Genomic DNA, 16,713 nt, shown 5'->3' on the forward strand with positions numbered 1-16,713 from the left:
CTTTGAAATTATGGCAAAACCCAGCTAAAGACATGGAGATGATCTGGGTGGTGACATGGACTCCAGGTGGACCAGAATGTATCAGCTGTGTCCAGCTGGGTGAGAGTAAATGGAGCTCTGCCAGCCTTGGGCTTGCTCCTTTGAAGTCAGTGGGGGATGGCTGGGAATTTTTGGGTGCTTTGAAGGTGGCAGGACTGGCAAGGGGAGGGTGCTGGCCAAGGGGCTCTGCCTTCCCAGGCTGCTGCAAACCAGACTTTCAGGAACCAGGAGAGCAGCTCGGAGAGCAAAACTGCCCCAGCACAAAGGTCAGCCTTGGCTGTGCCAACCCCCCGTGCATATCTGCAAGCTTTCACTTCAGACCTCAGCACTAAGAGCTGAGTCAGGCTTTTATGAGGTCTTGGAATTTGCTAGGGAAGCAAACCGCCCGGGAGCTCGCGTGAGCTCGGGCTGGGCGGGGGATGCTCCCCCTCCTGCCCGGAGCATGCCAGTGTCTGACCCTCAATAAATGTAATTCCGGGCAGAAGGTGTGGGATGCTCCTCATCCTCTGCAGGGCTTGGGATTTTTTTGCCTGTTTCCAACATGGGAAGAGGTGGGAAGACCAGCAGCTGCTCAGACCTTCCCCCAGATACTCTCCCAATGATGTGGGCAAGGGGGAAATGGTGAGTTCTGGGGGAAAAATGGTGTGTCCCCCTCTCCGTGTGAGGCTGTCTCCCCCTGGGCTGGCTGTCATCTCCGGGGAAGTTCAGTGGCCCGTTTCTGTGGCTGGCATGCTCCTCAGGGAGCCAGCCCGGCTGTTTGCCCATCTGGCATCACCAGGTCTTTGCAGGGAGGAGAGGTGGGCTGAGCACAGGGGGACTTTCTGTTCTCTACCCATTTTCCGTTGGAGTCAACACCAGTTCTCTCCTTTCAAATGGGCTGTGACCAGCAGGGGACAAGGGGGAGGGACAAGGTGACATAGAGCTGTCACAGGGGGTCAGGGATGGGAGCAAGTGGTGGGTGTAGAGCAGGAGCAGGGCTGGTGGCACAGGTGGTGCAGGTGGGCAGGAGGATGATACAGCTGGTGCAAGGTGTGACAGTGGCACTGAGCCAGTGCCGGGTGTGAGATGGCAGGTGAATGTGACACCAAACTGTGGGGGGTAGCAGGAAAGAGACTGAGTGGTGCAGGGGCCTGGCAGAGGTGACAGCAAGCTGGTGCAGGGGGCAGGTGACATCTCCATCCCAGGCTGGGGTGGTGATGACCCTGGACCTCTGCCAGGGCACAGATGGTGGCAGGTATGTTGCCTTGAGCTGATATGGGGGTACAAGGCTGCAGTGACACCAAGCAGGTGGCAGGGAGGTGACCCCAAGGTGGTGCAGAGTGGCAGGGACCGATGGCACAGCTGATGTTGGTCGGGGTGATGTGGAGCTGGTGTGGGGGGTGGGTGGCTCAGCCTGAGGTAGGGAGGTGACCCTGTGTAGGCACAAAGTGGCACCGGTGTCTCAGAGGGGTGGTGTGTGGCAGCAGGGGCAGGTGGCAGAGCTGGGGACAGGGAAGGTGACACTGAGCTAATGCAGGGGCACATCTGGGGACAGGGAGGTGATGCTGTGCTAGTGCAGGGGGCACATCTGGAGACAGAGGTGACTGTGTGTCGGTACGGTGACGTCTGGAAACAGGGAGGTGACACTGAGCTGGTGCGGTGACACATCTGGAGACGAAGACCTGATGCTCTACTGGTGCAGGGACACATCTGGAGACAGGTGGGTGATGCTGTACAGGTGCAGGGGCACATTTGGGGATGGGGAGGTGACACTGATCTGGTGTGGTGACACATCTGGAGATAAAGAGGTGACACTGAGACAGTGAAGGGACACATCTGGAGACAAGGAGGTGACACTGAGCCAATGCAGGGGCACATCTGGAGGCAGGGAGGTGATGCTGCACTGGTGCAGGGGCACATTTGGGGATGGGGAGGTGACACCGAGACAGTGCAGTGACACATCTGGAGACAGGGAGGTGACACTAAGCTGTCGTGGTGACACATCTAGGGATGGGAGGTGATGTTCTACCTGTGCAGGTGACACATCTGGAGACAGGGAGGTGACACCGAGCCAGTGCAGGGAGACACATCAGGAGACAAGTAAGTGATGCTGTACTGGTGCAGGGGCACATCTGGGGATGAGGAGGACACTGAACTGATGCAGGGGCACATCTGGAGGTAGGGAGGTCACACTGAGACAGTGCAGGGGCACATCTGGAGAAAAGCAGGTGACACTGAGCTGATGCGGAGGCACATCTGGAGACAGGGAGGTGATGCTGTACTGGCAGGGACACATTTGGGGATGGAGAGGTAACACCGAGCCGGTGCAGCGGCACATCTGGAGGCAGGTAAGTGATGCTGTACCAGTGCAGGGGTGCATTTGACGATGGGGAGGTGACACTGAGCTGGTGCAGGGGCACAACTGGACACAGGGAGGTGACACCGAGCCGGTGCGGCGGCACATCCACGCACAGGGGGGTGACACGGTGCCGGTGCGGTGACACATCCGCGGACATGGAGCTGACATCGAGCCGGTGCGGTGACACATCCGCGGGCGAGGAGCCGACACCGAGCGGCGCAGGGGCACAGCTGTGCGCGGGGCCGCGGCGCTGCCCTGTCCGTGTCCGTGCCCGTGCCCGTGTCCGTGCCCGTGTCCGTGCCCGTGTCCGTGCCCGTGCCCGTGCCCGCGGCGGTGCCCGCCGCTCCCGGCAGTGCGCATGATACTGCGGCGCGGGGGCCCCGTGCGCGCCAACCCACCTTGAACCGGCCCGGGCCGCGCCGGCGGCCAATCACCGCCCACTCCGGCAGGGGCGCGGCCAATGGGCGGCGCGCGGGGGCGGTGCCGAGCCGCTAAAGGGCGCAGGCTTGGCTGCACCGCGCGGCGGAGCGCAGGTGCGGCGCGGGCATGGGCGCGGGCGCAGCGCAGGGCGGCCGGCCCTGAGCCGCCCCGGAGCCGCCCCTCGGGCCCCGAGCGCGCCGCCGGCCCCGCCGAGCCCTGCCCGGACACGGCCACCCCGGCCCGGCCCCGCCCCGCCCCGGCCGGGCCGCCCGGCGGGCGGAAGATGCTGCGCACCGGGGGCCGGTAGTACTATGATTTGGTATGTGGCCGCTTTGGTAGCAAGTGTGCTCGGCGCCCGCGGGCTGCCCGTCCAAGGTGAGTGCGGGGCCGCGGGGGTGTTGTCCGCCGGGGTTAACCCCGGGGGACTGCGGGGCCGCCCTGTGCGTGCCCCCCCCTTCTTGTACCGGGTGCGGCGGGGGGGATGCGCATGGACCGGGAGGGATGCGCGCACCGGGGAGGGCATCGCGTCCCGGGCAGAAGGGGCGGTGGGGGGAGGACTGCGGCTGCGGCTGGGCTTTGCGAGGTTCGCGTCCTTCCCGCTGCCGGCGCGGGGACCGAGCGCTTCCCGCTGCGGCGGGGCGCTGGCGATTCCTTCATCCTCCGCTGCCGGGGGGGAGCCGGGAGCGCCCGGCGCATCCTCCCTCCGCAGGCGCTCGGCGGGGCTGGCCGTGACCTCCCCGAGGGCAGCGGCTGCAGCTGAGGAAGTTCGGGAAGCCGCGCTCTCTCGGTGCGGCGGAGCCTCTGCCCAAGGGTTGGAAATTCCCTCTGGGAGAAGGCAAGCGGGTTGCGGGTCCTGGCGCGGGGCACGGCTGGCTGAGTGTCCCCCTCGATCAGGGATGGGAAAGCATTTCTCGCATCCGTGTTTTTTCTCTCGTCCTGGGGAAGAAGCGCCTGCGGCAGCGCCGAAGGGTGCGGGCAGCGTTTGCCCTTCCCTGCAAGGGTAGCCCGGCTGGGCAAGGAGAAATGCAGGAGAGATTCGTCGCCTTCCCCTGCAGCGCCCCGGCTGCGGGTTTGGGGGTGACTTTGCTCCCCCCCCCCCGCCCAGCAGAGGCTGCCCTCCTTCCCCCCCCACTGCAGGCTGGCTGCCGTGCTGGGGTAAACTGAGGCACAGGGTTGTCCAAGGTCAGGAGGGAGACGGCAGTGGGGAATAACCCTGATTTTCCTGCTCCGGCTTCTTTTCCTTCGGCTGCCAGCCCCCTCCCACCCCCCCGAGCCATCCCTGCAGGTAGAGGGGAGCTGCCTGCCGCTGGTGCAGCACCGTCCCCCATCTCTGCCGCTGGTTCCTCACTGGGCACGGGTCATCCCAGCTACCCCGTGGTCCGTACCCGGGATGAGACGCAGGAGCTGTGCCCTGAGTGTCACTGTGCCCTGCCCATGGGGATGCAGTGGCTGCCGGCAGCAGGCGATGCCTGGCTGGCAGCCACCACCACTCCCCTCCCCGTGGCGGGGGGGAACGCCGGCTCGGCGGACACGGGTGGGCTGGGAGGGGGCACTGCCAGGGTGCTGCAGCCCCCCCAGTTCACAGCACTCCTCGAGCCCAGAGGGTCAGATCTGTACCATATCACGGTCCCTTGGCACCCTCGCCTGGCAGCCGACTCCTTGGAGTCGGGGGGGTGTGTCAGGATGGGGCTGTGCTTTTGGGGGGGTCAGGATGGGGGCTGCCCCATCTGGGGGTGCGTATCCCCTCTTCCCGAGCCGTGGCCGGCTGCTGCCTTCCTGAAATGCGTGCTGCAGTGTGGTGAGGCAGAGGTTTGCAGCAGCGGTTTGTGGAGGGATGCTCTGCCTGGGAGAGGAGCGGAGCAGCCGAGTTCAGCATTCGGGAACTTGGAAATACCCCGGAGCCGCCGGGATGGGGCTCCGGAAGCGGTGGCGGGGGTGGGTGGGCGCCGGGAACCCCCGGGTACGGGGGTGCTGTGCGTGTGGAGCAGCGTGTACGCGGTGAATGAGCGCGCCGTGAGTAATGCGGGGGTGGGCGCCGGCTGAGGGGGTGCTGTGGGCTGCCGTGGCCCCCGCGCAGGGCTGTGGGGGGACGGGGAGCCCACGGGGCTCCCCCCAGCTGTGCAGCCCCTTCACCCCAGCGCTGTCCTCTCCTCCTGGTGGGCTGTCACCCTGAATTGCTTGGGGACAGGGCTTCAGAGCAGAGCTGGGGCTCGCCGTGCACCGATGCCCTCGCCGGGGCTTTTCCCCTTGCCGTGGCCTTCCTCCCACACTGCCTTCTCCTTGCCAAGCTGAGAAGCAGCAGCGCTGGCCCTGGGCAGCCCTCTTGCCTGGCTCTCCGAGGGCTTTCCAGGCATTAATCGGCTCAGAGGAGGAAGGAGGGTGCGTTATCCCTTCTTATGGCGTGGGGGAGGAGAGCCAGGACGTGACCGCACCGGGAGTGGGTGTCAGAGGAGGGATCCGGCCTCCTGGCATTCCCAGCAGTGCCGTCACACCGAGGGGCTTTTCCTCCCTCTCCCACGGGTGTGACGCTCTGGCACCACACGGTGAGTGGGGAGGCTGGTGGATCCGGCAGGCGGGTTTGCGGAGAGAGGATTTGGCTTTGCCAGCCCCAGGCGAGGACTCCTGTCAAGGAGGTTCCCTGGACACCACGGCGGGCGATGCTCCTGGCACTGACCTTGGCCGGTTGGAGCGGTTTGGCGCGGCGGTGCCGGCGCTGCGTTCCCTGCTCGATCCCGGTGCAGAGCTCTTCCACACGAGGGATGGTGCCTCTTCGGCCATGGAGGGGTCTGGACTGGCAGCCACCGGATTTGGCACGTGCGGCTTTGGCCCCACTCTCTTCTGGCAAGGCAATGGTTTGGCACTGGGAACGGCCAAGGGCATTGGCCCAGCTCCCGTTTCCATCGTTCCCTGGAGGATTTGTGCTCCTCTGGACCTGTTGGATGGGAGAGCGCGGGGCAGGGAGGGGTGTGAGCGTCTCGGTCGATGACTTGGCTTTGCCGGAGGGGTTTGGCGGTGGTGCTTTCCCAGCTCGGTTGCCTTTTGACTTGGAAGATGCTTCGCCGGCGATGGGTGAACCCTGCAAGTTCCTGTCCGGAGCTGCATCAGGGTGGGACGGCTCCCATTCACCTCTAGTCCTTCGCCTTGGAGGTCGTGCCTTGAGGCTGGAAGAGAAGCCCTGCAGATGGGCGAGCAGTGGGTCCAGCCCTGTTCCGTGCCGATGGAGGAGTCCTTCCCTCTCCCTTTCCCTGCATTAGGCATCTCCCGAGCTGGGAGCCCTGAGCGACCAGCTGGCCTTCGGAAAAACAACTCCCTTCCTCCCTCTCCACGATGGAGAGGCTGGCGTTGGTGGGAGGGCTGCCTGAGCCAGGAACAGTGTGATTCAGGAGCTGCTGGCGGGCAGCTCGGAGCGCTGCCTGCATCCCAGTTTTCCACGAAGGCTGTGAAGGCACTGGAGTGGTACATGCTACTCTGTGGAGAGGGCAATGGGCAGCCTGCCCATGGGTACTGGTGCTGTGAAGGGCTGGGCTGGGGGGCACAGCACCCTGGCAGTGCCTCCAGGTGCAGGAGGTCTCCTCTGGGATGGGTTTGGGCTCCAGCCTCCCACCACAGTGGCTCGCTCAGCCCCGTGGCATGTGGAGGGATCTCTCAGGGAATACACAGGTAGCTGCTGGTTGTTGCTGGGAGATGATGGTTCCCACGAGGCAGCTGCCATGTGGCACTTGGGGATGCTCTACACCAGGTGGTGTTTAGAGGGAGGGGGTGCAGGGGACCCCCAGGTGGGAGTAGGGTGACTGCAGGGAAGCGATTTTCTCACTTGCCCCATCTCTGTGCCTCTCCGAGCACCAACCTGTGCTACCACGTGCTCGCCGAGCTGCTGCCCAGCCAGGCATGTTCCCACCTGAGTCATTCCAGGGAGCAGGGACCCACCATGGGGCTGTTGTGGGGCAGCACTCCGTGCATGCACACTCCCCTAGGGATGCCAGGGAAGCTGCCAGCCTGCATGGGGGTGATGTTGGTGGTCCCATAGGACAGTCTTTGTGCCAGGAACGGGGTTTAGAGTCACTGTCTCACTGTGAATGGGGCACTGAGCCACCCCTGACAGCAGCTAATCCTTCTCCTCGCTGGCCCCGTGTGACCTTGAGGCATGTCGCTTGACCTGCGCGCTGCCCTCCATCCATCTGGAAAATCGGGTTTAAAACGCAGGAATCGCGCTGGAAGCCCAGATGCTGCTTTCCAGCTGGGGGAGGGGGCGAGGGCTGCGCTCCGGGGCTGCCCCCCATCAGGGGACAGGCGGAGGCTTTTGGGGGGCTCTCGCTACCCCTGGCCAGGGAGGGGGGGGTCGAGTTTGCAGGAGGGGGTGCAACCCCCCCTGAGATATTTGGGGGGGTTATGGAGGTGGGGGGCAGGTGTCCCACGCAGTGCCTCTGCAGCGGGGTCCCTGCAGCACGTTGTCCCTGTCCCCCCCACGGGCTGCAGTCGCCTCCCTCCTCGTTTCACAGCGATGGCTGCCTGCTCTCCTTCCCTGCTGGCCTCCATATGCCACGCTGGTGGCCTTGTCCTCAGAGATCCCTGCCATATCCCGCCTCCACTGATGTGAGCGGGATGTGTCAGAGCAGATCTCGTCTGTGCTTGGCAGGGAGGAGAGGTCCACGGGCTCGGGGCCCCGTGCCTGCTCCCCCAGCCGTCCTCACGGGGGGACAGGGATGGGGATGAGTGCCTGGGGTAGGGGGGCAGTGTTGGAAGCAGATAGTGGTGCCTCCGTGCTTGTTAGCAGGCTGCAGGGAGATAGTAGGTCACCTCTCTGACTCAGGGCATGGGTGTCCACTGTGCTGGGCAGGACAGCCTTCCCAGGCATTGGTTCCTTTGGAAACCTCTCTGCCATGGCCACCTCCTTGTCACCTGCAGGCAGGGTCCTGCTTCAGCGAGCGCACCTGAGATGCTGGCAGCCTTCAGCTTCACCGAGTCCTGTGTCACCTTGCGTCTCTGCTCTCGGGATGGGAGGAATTGGATGCCCAGATCCAGGTGAGGGTCTCCCCATCCCTGGCATCACCATGCTGGGGAGCCCCGTGGTGGCACCGTCTCCGTGGCGGCAGCCTTCCCTCCTCTCCCTTTGGGATGCTGTTCAACTCCACCTCCGCATCTTGTATTCTTGCCTCCTGGCACGCGGCGTGCTTTTATTTTCCCTGGATCTGCTTGGATGACGAAGCCTGTTGATTACTTGTTTTTCTTTACGAGGCATCCCCCAGCTTCACGTGAGCTCCCGCACTGAGGGGGATTCAGGGCTCCCATCCCTGCTGCTGCTCGCTGATGGCGACCGTATTTCCAAACTGCAGGTTAAGCTTTGAAGCCCCTCTGAACTTGGCTGAGAAGACCAAGTGGGTTTAAAAATACCCCGTCTATTTGTGCTCTGTTTCTTCTGGCGTCTGCGAGTTGTTTTCAAGCGTTTCCCTACAAATGTGGGGGTGAGAAACACTTTGGATCGAGAGCTGCAGCCTCCCATCGCTCGCGTGCCTTCTTGGCCTGGACTAGGCAGGAAAACCTGGTCGGGGCTGGGAGCGCAGGGTTGGGTTGGGAAGCTGAGGAGACCCAAAGAGGGTTTGTGAAGCATCTCCCCTTGCTTTCAGGCCTCTCTGGAAGCGGGGACAGGAGGGCACGGGGCGGTAGCGGGGCGGGTGGCAGCTGGGGAGAGCCGGGGGCCGGTTATCCGCCGTGGCTGCCAGTCGGCCGTGCGCGTGGGGAGGTGATGCTCAGCCGTGCGTGCAATTCCCCACCGGCCCTGCGATCAGACACCGGCGCTCAGAGCTGCCGGGGCTGACCTATTTTCCTACGCCCGGGCAGCCGTGGCCAGCCGTGGGTCCGGCGGAGCTGCTGGCTCGTCCCCTCCCCGGGGAACGTCACCCACTGCTTTGCTGGGGAGCCAGTCAGGGGATCCTGGCGTCGCGTGACGCCCTGGCGCCCATCCCCGGGGTGTCTGGGTGGCCTCCTGGGCAAAGAGCTGCTCCAGCTGGGCAAGCATCAGCATCCCAGGCTCCATTTGGTGTTGGGCTGGAAACCAAGATCCCGCCTTGGTGTGCCGGGAGCTGGTGGGCTGGGGCAGGCAGGGGGCTGGGGAAGGCACTGCAGTGCTGCCCTCTCCATCCTCTGCTGTCGGTGGAAGGAAGGCTGTGGCTTTGCAGGCAGTGAGGTGCTGGGGACCCGCTGGCTCGGGCAAGGCGGCCGGCGAAGCGCGTCCTTGGATGCTCTTGAGCAGCACGTGACAGCCGCTGTCCCCGATCGGCGCAGGAGGACCACGGGCAGGGAGGGGGCTTCCAGCCTTGCAGCGCAGCCCCCCTCCCAAACCCAGGATGGGCGCAGCGGGGTCAGGACGGGCTCTCAGAGCTCTGTGGCGGGGCGGCAGGGGAGGGCTGACACCGTCCCTGCTGACAGGGTGCGAATGTGAGCTCATTGGCGATGCAGCGATAACGAGGGATGGAGAGGTGTGAGAGTGTTGTCGGCGTGGTGCAAAGCGGGGTGCGCGTGTGTGCCTGCACACCGCACGTGTGTGCTCAGCGATCCCCCCTCCCCGGCAGGGTCCAGGCGGCTCTGTGGCTGTGCAGGACCCCCCTAGCAGGGCCGGGTGCCTGCAGTGGGCGTGCAATGCAGCGTCGGCTCCTCGCAAATCTCTCATCTCTGCATCCCGGCCTCACCCGTCCCGCTGCCACCAGCCAGCCCTCCCAGTTGAACAGCCGCCGGTGCCCAGTTTGCTGGTGGTGTGGGGGCTAAGGACACTCGGGTGACCGTCAGGCTGTGACCCTCTGCGGTGGCACGCCGTGCGTGTGCCCTGTGAGAGCCGTGACCGGCTCTGCCCGCTGCCCTTCCCACGGGGACACTCGGCTGGTGGGCCCGTGGGGTGGCACATCACGGGCCTCTCGCCGGTACGCGCTTGTGCCAGAGCCAAAAATAGCCGGTGATGCTCGGCTCCCGCGGCGGGGAAGCGGTGATGTCACTCGCCGCCAATCACCGGCGGCCCCGAGGAGCAGCGCGGAGGAGTGGGAACGTGCTTCCCCGAGCATCCCTCCCCGAGCATCCCCCCGGAGCAGGCGGCAGCCGCGTGTGCCAGGAAAATGGGGGGCCCTTCCTTGATGGGAAGGGAGATGTGGGTCTGAACCTAGTTTTGGGGACCCCCCCCTATTTGGCTTCCCCCCATCCCTGGGTTTCCCTTTCTCTCCCTTTCCGAACGCTGTGCTGAGGATGCAGCTTTGCTGCTGCTGGCAGAGCAGGATGACGCCAGGCTGCAGCGAGCAGGGCGGCACAGCCGGGGTGGAGCAGCCTCGGAGCTGAGACTAAAGTCCCCTGTAATTACCCAGCTGGGAGGAGCAGGGTGACAGACCTGACGTGCAGGTCGCAGCCGGGTTTCAGGCTCAGGGCTCTCAGGGATGCCCGAGGACACGTTTACTTGGCTGGAGCATCGCTGCTCCAGGGGCTCAGCCCACCCTGGCAGCTGCAGGAGAGCTGGGTCACTGGGCTGGCACAGCAGAGCTGTGGTCAGTGGTCCCTGCACGCTCGCTGGAGGATGTGGGGGCACAAGCAGGGCTGCTAAAAGCAGCCTTTTCCCTGCCATAGGGACATGGGGTAGCCCTGCTGGTGCTGATGGTTGGAGAGCAGTGCTAGGCATGCTCTGTGCCCCCCTCTACTGAGAGCAGGGGGTCCCCAAAACCTCTGCGGGGTCTCAGGGCAGCACCCTTGCCCTGGTGCAGAGATTAGGAAGCTGTCCTGGAGCAGTGAGTGCTGATGGCCACTATTATGTGTCTTTTGGTGGCTCGGGGTGGCCCTGGAGCTGAGTGGAGGAGCTTGGGGACTCCCTCTTGGTTTTGGAGATCCAGGGGCTGCCCTCGGTGGAGACAGGCAGCTGGGGACAGGCATCTCCTCTGCTGTGGCTCTCCCGGGGGTCCCAGTCTGATGCTGGGGTCCAGCAGTGGGATCAGCCACAGTTTGTTCCTTCGCCCCCTCGCAGGTGCCCTCGGCTCGAGGGAGGAGCCCGAGTTCGTGACCGCTCGCGCTGGCGAGAGCGTGATCCTGCCATGCGACGTGATCCACCCGCTCACGGGACAGCCCCCTCCCTATGTCGTGGAGTGGTTCAAGTTCGGCGTCCCCATCCCCATCTTCATCAAGTTTGGGTTTTACCCTCCCCATGTCGACCCAGAGTATGCCGGTGAGTCCTGGGGGTGCAGGGGGACGGGGGGGACGTGCCAGGTCCCGGCTGCTGGCGCAGCCTGGGATGCACAGCTCCGCTCCGTCCGTTCCTCCGTCGGAAACCACGCGGGCTCTGCCTCTCGTTGCTCGCTTTCCACCCAGTTGGTTTTAATTAAGCAGCAGTGTTAGGAAGCCAGCTGGGCTGCGTGGGACGGGAGCAAGCGAGGCAGAGAAACCCAGGGTGACGCGTGGTGGCGGTGGCTGCTGCCGCTGCGCCCCGGAGCAGCTGTGAGCCTGGGGAGGGACCCTGGGGGATGGAGCTGGGGCCACGTGCAGGGTGGAGGTGACAGGTTGGAGCTGCAGAGCCCATGTGGCCGCTCGGCAATGTGCCACCTGTGACACGTGGCCAGTGTCCTCTGGCGGGGGGTGTGAGCTGGGGACCAGCCCTGAGGAGGCTGGTGTGGTGGGGCAGGCCCATTTTGGTATCCCATTCCCTGGGGAGTGCTGTTCTGGGGATCTTCCCTGGGTGTTACGGGGCTCTCTGCCCAAGTTGTTCCCTGAGAAATGCTGCAGCAGCAAAGATGCACCACTCGGGCTGGGCTGAGCCCTGCCAAACTCAGCTCATGAATGAGCAGTGCCACAGCCCAGTGGTGGAGCTTTGGGCTGCTTTGCTCCTGACCCTTTTTTTTTTTTTTTTTTGGGCTGTGCACCGGGTCAGCTCAGGGCCTCCCTGCTTTTTGGGAGTCTCCCAGGCCGGGGAAGGCTTTGGGGCACGCCTGCATGCCGGCTGTCCCACCGCCAGCCCCCGGCTGGGAGCAGAAGGCCGGTGTCACTGCGGGCAGACGCCGCTCGAGGCACCTTGCCTGGCCGTGGCAGCTTGGCTCTGCCATCCCCAGACGGGCGAGTGTGTCACCGGCTGGCCGTGACCAGGAGGCTCCACCAGCCTCCAAACCAGGGCGGGACGGGGTGTCCCCTGTGGCAGTGCCCCGGGGGCTGCCCCGGTGTCGGGGGGCCGTGGAGCTGACGCTGTGCTCTCCCACAGGCCGGGCCAGCCTGCACGACAAAGCCTCCCTGCGCATTGAGCAGGTGCGCTCCGAGGACCAGGGCTGGTACGAGTGCAAAGTGCTCATGCTGGACCAGCAGTACGACACCTTCCACAACGGCAGCTGGGTCCACCTCACGGTGCAGGGTGAGCGGTGCCAGAATGGGATTTCGGGTGGGTGCCGGGTTTCTGATGGATGCTGGACCTCAGTGGCACCTGTGCCTCGCAGACACGCGAGCCTGAAGCCATCCAGGCTGGCCATGACTTCAAAGGGGACAAAGTTTTATTAGGGATTCCTCAGTTTAATTGCGTGGAGCTTGTTTAAAGGAGAGACATCAAGAACCGGGGCTGGGAACAAATCTCCTCTCAACAAACAGATCAGAAAATCAAATCTTTGTTTTCTCGAAATTCAGATTTACTCAAATTACTTTTTCATTTTATTAAGGCCGTATATTAAACTAATTAGCAAATTGTCATTCTGCACATCAGGAGAGAGATCTTTATTTTTAGCCCGGCAGCAGGGCTGTGCCTCTCCTACTGCAGTGGGGTGGCTTGAGAGGAGATGTGGGCACCGGCAGCTCCTTACTGGTATTGCCTTGACCTTGAGCAATCAATTTAACCTTTGGGGGGATGGCATGGAGCAGAGCCACCTAATTGAGCCCAATTAGTGAGCAGGAGCTTTGCAAGCGGGGCTGTGCAGGCCACCAGCCCCATCCCTGCCTGCTGCCCTGCCTGCCGTTTCCTGCTTTCCCCCTGCCTGCTAATGAGCTCCGAGGGCTTGGGAAAGAGGAGGAGGAGGAGGATGGTGCATGGTTCACCTCCACCACGTGTACAGATCCTACAAACCACCAGCTCAAGAGACTGGAAGTGGCCCCAGATGCCCTGTCCCTCCTCTTGGCAAAATGGGGCATTTTGGGGGTTTTATACAGCACAGGGTGTGCAGGGGCTTAATAACAATATAATAACCATAATCCTTCCAGCTCGAGGGATTGCTTTCAGGGTGAAGGCTGTGGCTTTCCCCCAGCGCATTACAACGCTTAATTTTCTTAGGGGGAAAATAAAAATCATTTGGGGAGAAACAAAATATAATTCTTTATTTTTTCCTTTTTCCCCGAGCAGATTAAATTGCCAACCTGTCTTTCTCTAAAGTGGGCTTTAACAACCGCGGGTAATTAGGGGCGGGCTGTAATCCTGCCAGCCTCTTTCATCGGGAAGGAGCCTTTCGATCTGCACTGCGGTGTTTTCCCATGTTTTGACAAGAGCGAGTTAATGTGCAGCGAGGGGGGGGGACGCGGTGCCGTGCCCCGGAGCTGGTGGGGAGGAGAGGGGACAGGGCTGGTGCGGTGTGGCAGCCCTTGGTCGGTGTCCCCAGGGACAGCTGCCGTGAGAGCCGCTGTCATCCCCGTCCCTGCAGCCTCGTTCGCTTTTGGGGCGGTCTCAGCCCCGCTGCGAGGATGTTTAGGGTGTCCCTGGTGTGCAGGCAGCTGCCCCTCTGTCCCTGTGCCCCCCCCGGAGCCACAGTGGAACTGGGTGGGTCACGGTGGTCTCCTGTGCCCCGCAGCTCCCCCCACCTTCACGGAGACCCCGCCGCAGTACGTAGAGGCGAAGGAGGGCAGCAGTGTCACCCTGACCTGCATGGCGTTCGGGAACCCCAAGCCCATTGTCACCTGGCTGAGAGAGGGAGACCTTTTGGGTGACAATGGCAAGTACCAGGTAGGTTGGGGGGGGACAGGGTCTCTGGTGGGGGCTGCTGTGGGGACTCCTGGGCTCCCCGCTGGCAGGGACGGTATTGACAGGACTGTGGTGGCGGCTCCGCCGTGCCTGGAGCCAGACATGCTTTCTCAGCACTTTTCCATGCTGAAATGCCCATTTTCCCCCTCCCCATCCCTGCTGAGCAGCAGCTTGTAATGCTGGCTGCCCTTGGGTTGAGGGCTGGAAACCCCCCAGGTGCTTGAGACAGCCCTACTCCTACACCCGAGCTGCTCCCTGCGGACCCATCCCAGGGGCTGGGACCCTGGAGATGGGATGGGGGCTGCAGCCTGAGGATGTGTGTCCTCCAACAGGGATGGATGCAGGAGGGGTTTGAGCAGGGAGGATTTCCCCTCCTCCCCTCCCCTTCAGGACCCTTTTTTGCATCCCAGAGGCTTCCAGGCAGAGATTCCCCCCTGAGCTGTAATTGGTAAATCAGGCATTGGAATCAGCGCAGGCACTAATGAGAGTAATTAGGAATCATTTGTTACTAATTGAAATAGAAGGATGAGGCAGAATAAGGGGGGGGGGAAGCCTGGCTGGGAGGGCTCCCTGTGCATGGGGGTGCTGCTACCCCGAGGGTGATGGTCCCATGTCCATCCCTCCTCTGTTGTATCCCTGAGGGGCAACCTGTCCACTCCTCTTCCAGCTGTGAGGTGTCCCCATGGGGGGAGGACAGCGGCCAGGCTGGGGTCTCCTCCTCATTCCCCAGCCCAGCAGTGGGGCTGGTCCCTGGGGAGCAGGGAATGCTCTAACGAGGCATCCTGCTCCTTATGAAGCACCCGGAGGTGCCGGGGCACTTGGCAGGAGCAGTTTGGATCCTGCTGCCTGCCAGTCGCTTCTCCGGGAGATAAACGCGTTGCGATGGTTATTTATTTATTTATTTTATGGGTTTTTTTTTTTTCCTTCCCTTCCCCTTGGCGTCGAGCAGAAACGCGTGTGTTGGTTTATTAATATCCGAAGCCTTGCAGAGCGGGGAAACCCGTCTCTCATCCAGCCCTAAAAGCGCCGGCAGCTCCCGTGCCGTGGGAAGCAGGGAGGGAGGGTCTTCCCTCATCTCCCGGGGGGGGGGGTCCCTGCCCACGCTCCAAGGGTCTTCCCTTGTTGTTCCCAGGTGAGCGACGGGAGCCTTACGGTGCTCTCCATCAGCCGGGAGGACAGAGGTGCCTACACCTGCCGGGCGTACAGCATCCAGGGGGAGGCCGTGCACACCACGCGCCTGCTCGTTCAAGGTGAGCCCTTCCAGCCCCTCAGCACCCCCCCCAGGAGCGCTGGGAATGGGGACACGTGGACCACAGGGATGCGGTGCCACCCCAAGGCCTCTGCGCTTGGCATCGTGCCGGCTGCCCCCGGGCTCTGCATCCCGTTTGGAGGACGGAGGAATGTCCTTAATTGGGCCGCGGCGGTGGCTGTGCTGTCCTGACGAGCAGCCAGGCCCCGATGGCAGCTCGGTTTGGTTGGGGAAGCGGGGAAAAGATTGAGGCTGTCATGAAGCGCCTCGTCAGACAGCGGTGATGCATGACAGGCCTCCTGCTCCGCGCTCCCGCTCTTATTAAATAAATCTTTAATTAGGTCAACAGCTACCGGCGCAGAGGGGAGAGCGGGGTGTCCTCTGCTCTGCTTTTGTGGCAGTGGTGAACTGCTGGCTCCTGGCAGTTTGCAGTGCTCTCCCCCTCCCTGGATTTCTCCCGTGGGTGATGCTATTCTGGAGAAGTGCTCGGGATGAAGTGAGGCGTGTGTTTGTGTGCCCTGAGAGAAGCAGAGCCGTGCACCACAGGCATGGACCCCCTCCACAAAACTGTAGAGATTAGGGAAAAGGTTGGGAATAACAGGGTCACTGTGGCCCTCAGTCAGTCCCATCACCCTGTGATCCCAGGGAATCGGGGCCAGCTCTGCCCCAGAGCCCTCCAGCAGCTCCCAGCCAACAGTGCTGTGATGGAGCTGAGCCTGAGCAACCTTTGTGGGGACACTTTTAAGGGTGGGGGTGACACTTTCCTCTTCCCCTCCTCCAGGACCTCCCTTTATCGTTTCCCCTCCGGAGAACATCACAGTCAACATCTCCCAGGATGCACTCTTCACCTGCCAGGCCGAGGCGTACCCCGGGAACCTCACCTACCTGTGGTACTGGGAGGAGGAGAACGTCTACTTCAAGAAGTGAGTTGGCACCTGGCCTGGCAGCTGGGAGTTGTGCCAGGAGCTGGGATTGTGCTGGGCGTTGCCCTGGGCCTCCCAGTGATCCTCCTCTCCTCTTCTCTCGCAGCGACCTGAAGTTGAGGGTGCGGATCCTGATCGACGGGACGCTCATTATTTTCCATGTCAAGCCAGAGGATTCTGGAAAATACACCTGTATCCCCAGCAACAGCCTGGGCCGCTCCCCATCAGCCTCTGCCTACCTGACAGTGCAGTGTGAGTGTGGGGATGGGGCTGGCATTGGTAACACCTGGCTCTGAGGCAGCCCCAGAGGCTCTGTTGTCCTGGTGTGATCCTAAGAGAATCGGGTTAATGTGACAGCAGCCTTTGGATGAGCGTGGAATCACCCTCAGCGGAAAGCTGAGAGCATGGATGTGGGAGAGAAGAAAGCAAATGGTCTGAAATGGTCTGAGCATCCTGGGTGACACTGCTGAGCTGGGGGCAGGTGTCCACCTTTGTGGGTTTTGTCTAGGTGAGCATCATATCCCACCGCTGCTGCCGACACTCTGCCCTCATCCTGCTGGGAAGCACCGGATCAGGGCTCTCGGTCTTGTACTTTTTGGTGTTTATTGTGGGGGCTTGTTCCTGTGCTGTGGCTGTTCCGCGAGCTCCGCAGCCTTGTGTGTCACATTTTTCAGGCGGTAACTGATCTAAACAAGCGGAGGAGAAAGGGCTGGAGCAGGAGCGCTGCTTCCCACGCCTGTTCTCCCGGGATCCCCGGGCGGTAATGGGTAGTGTGCCACCGGCGCCTCGTGGCATTCGA

General features: G+C 62.8%; 1 protein-coding gene across 9 annotated transcripts in view; it reads left to right on the forward strand.

Moving 5' to 3' along the window:
• Window positions 1-3,030: 3,030 nt before the first annotated feature.
• Window positions 3,031-16,713, forward strand: part of IGSF9B (immunoglobulin superfamily member 9B) — a 49,414-nt gene continuing 35,731 nt past the window's right edge. For all 9 annotated transcript variants that reach the window (XR_004360727.1, XR_004360728.1, XR_004360729.1 and 6 more), the window contains exons 1-7: window positions 3,031-3,172; window positions 10,791-10,988; window positions 12,012-12,158; window positions 13,573-13,724; window positions 14,875-14,992; window positions 15,773-15,914; window positions 16,021-16,166. Coding sequence is in view for 5 of the 9 variants with exons in the window: in XM_032709523.1 (XP_032565414.1) it covers window positions 3,109-3,172; window positions 10,791-10,988; window positions 12,012-12,158; window positions 13,573-13,724; window positions 14,875-14,992; window positions 15,773-15,914; window positions 16,021-16,166 (967 nt within the window). In the remaining 4 variants the exon portion in view is untranslated. The remainder of the gene's footprint in view (window positions 3,173-10,790; window positions 10,989-12,011; window positions 12,159-13,572; window positions 13,725-14,874; window positions 14,993-15,772; window positions 15,915-16,020; window positions 16,167-16,713) is intronic.

Source organism: Chiroxiphia lanceolata, chromosome 23, assembly GCF_009829145.1.
Source record: "Chiroxiphia lanceolata isolate bChiLan1 chromosome 23, bChiLan1.pri, whole genome shotgun sequence".
Lineage (NCBI taxonomy): Eukaryota > Metazoa > Chordata > Aves > Passeriformes > Pipridae > Chiroxiphia > Chiroxiphia lanceolata.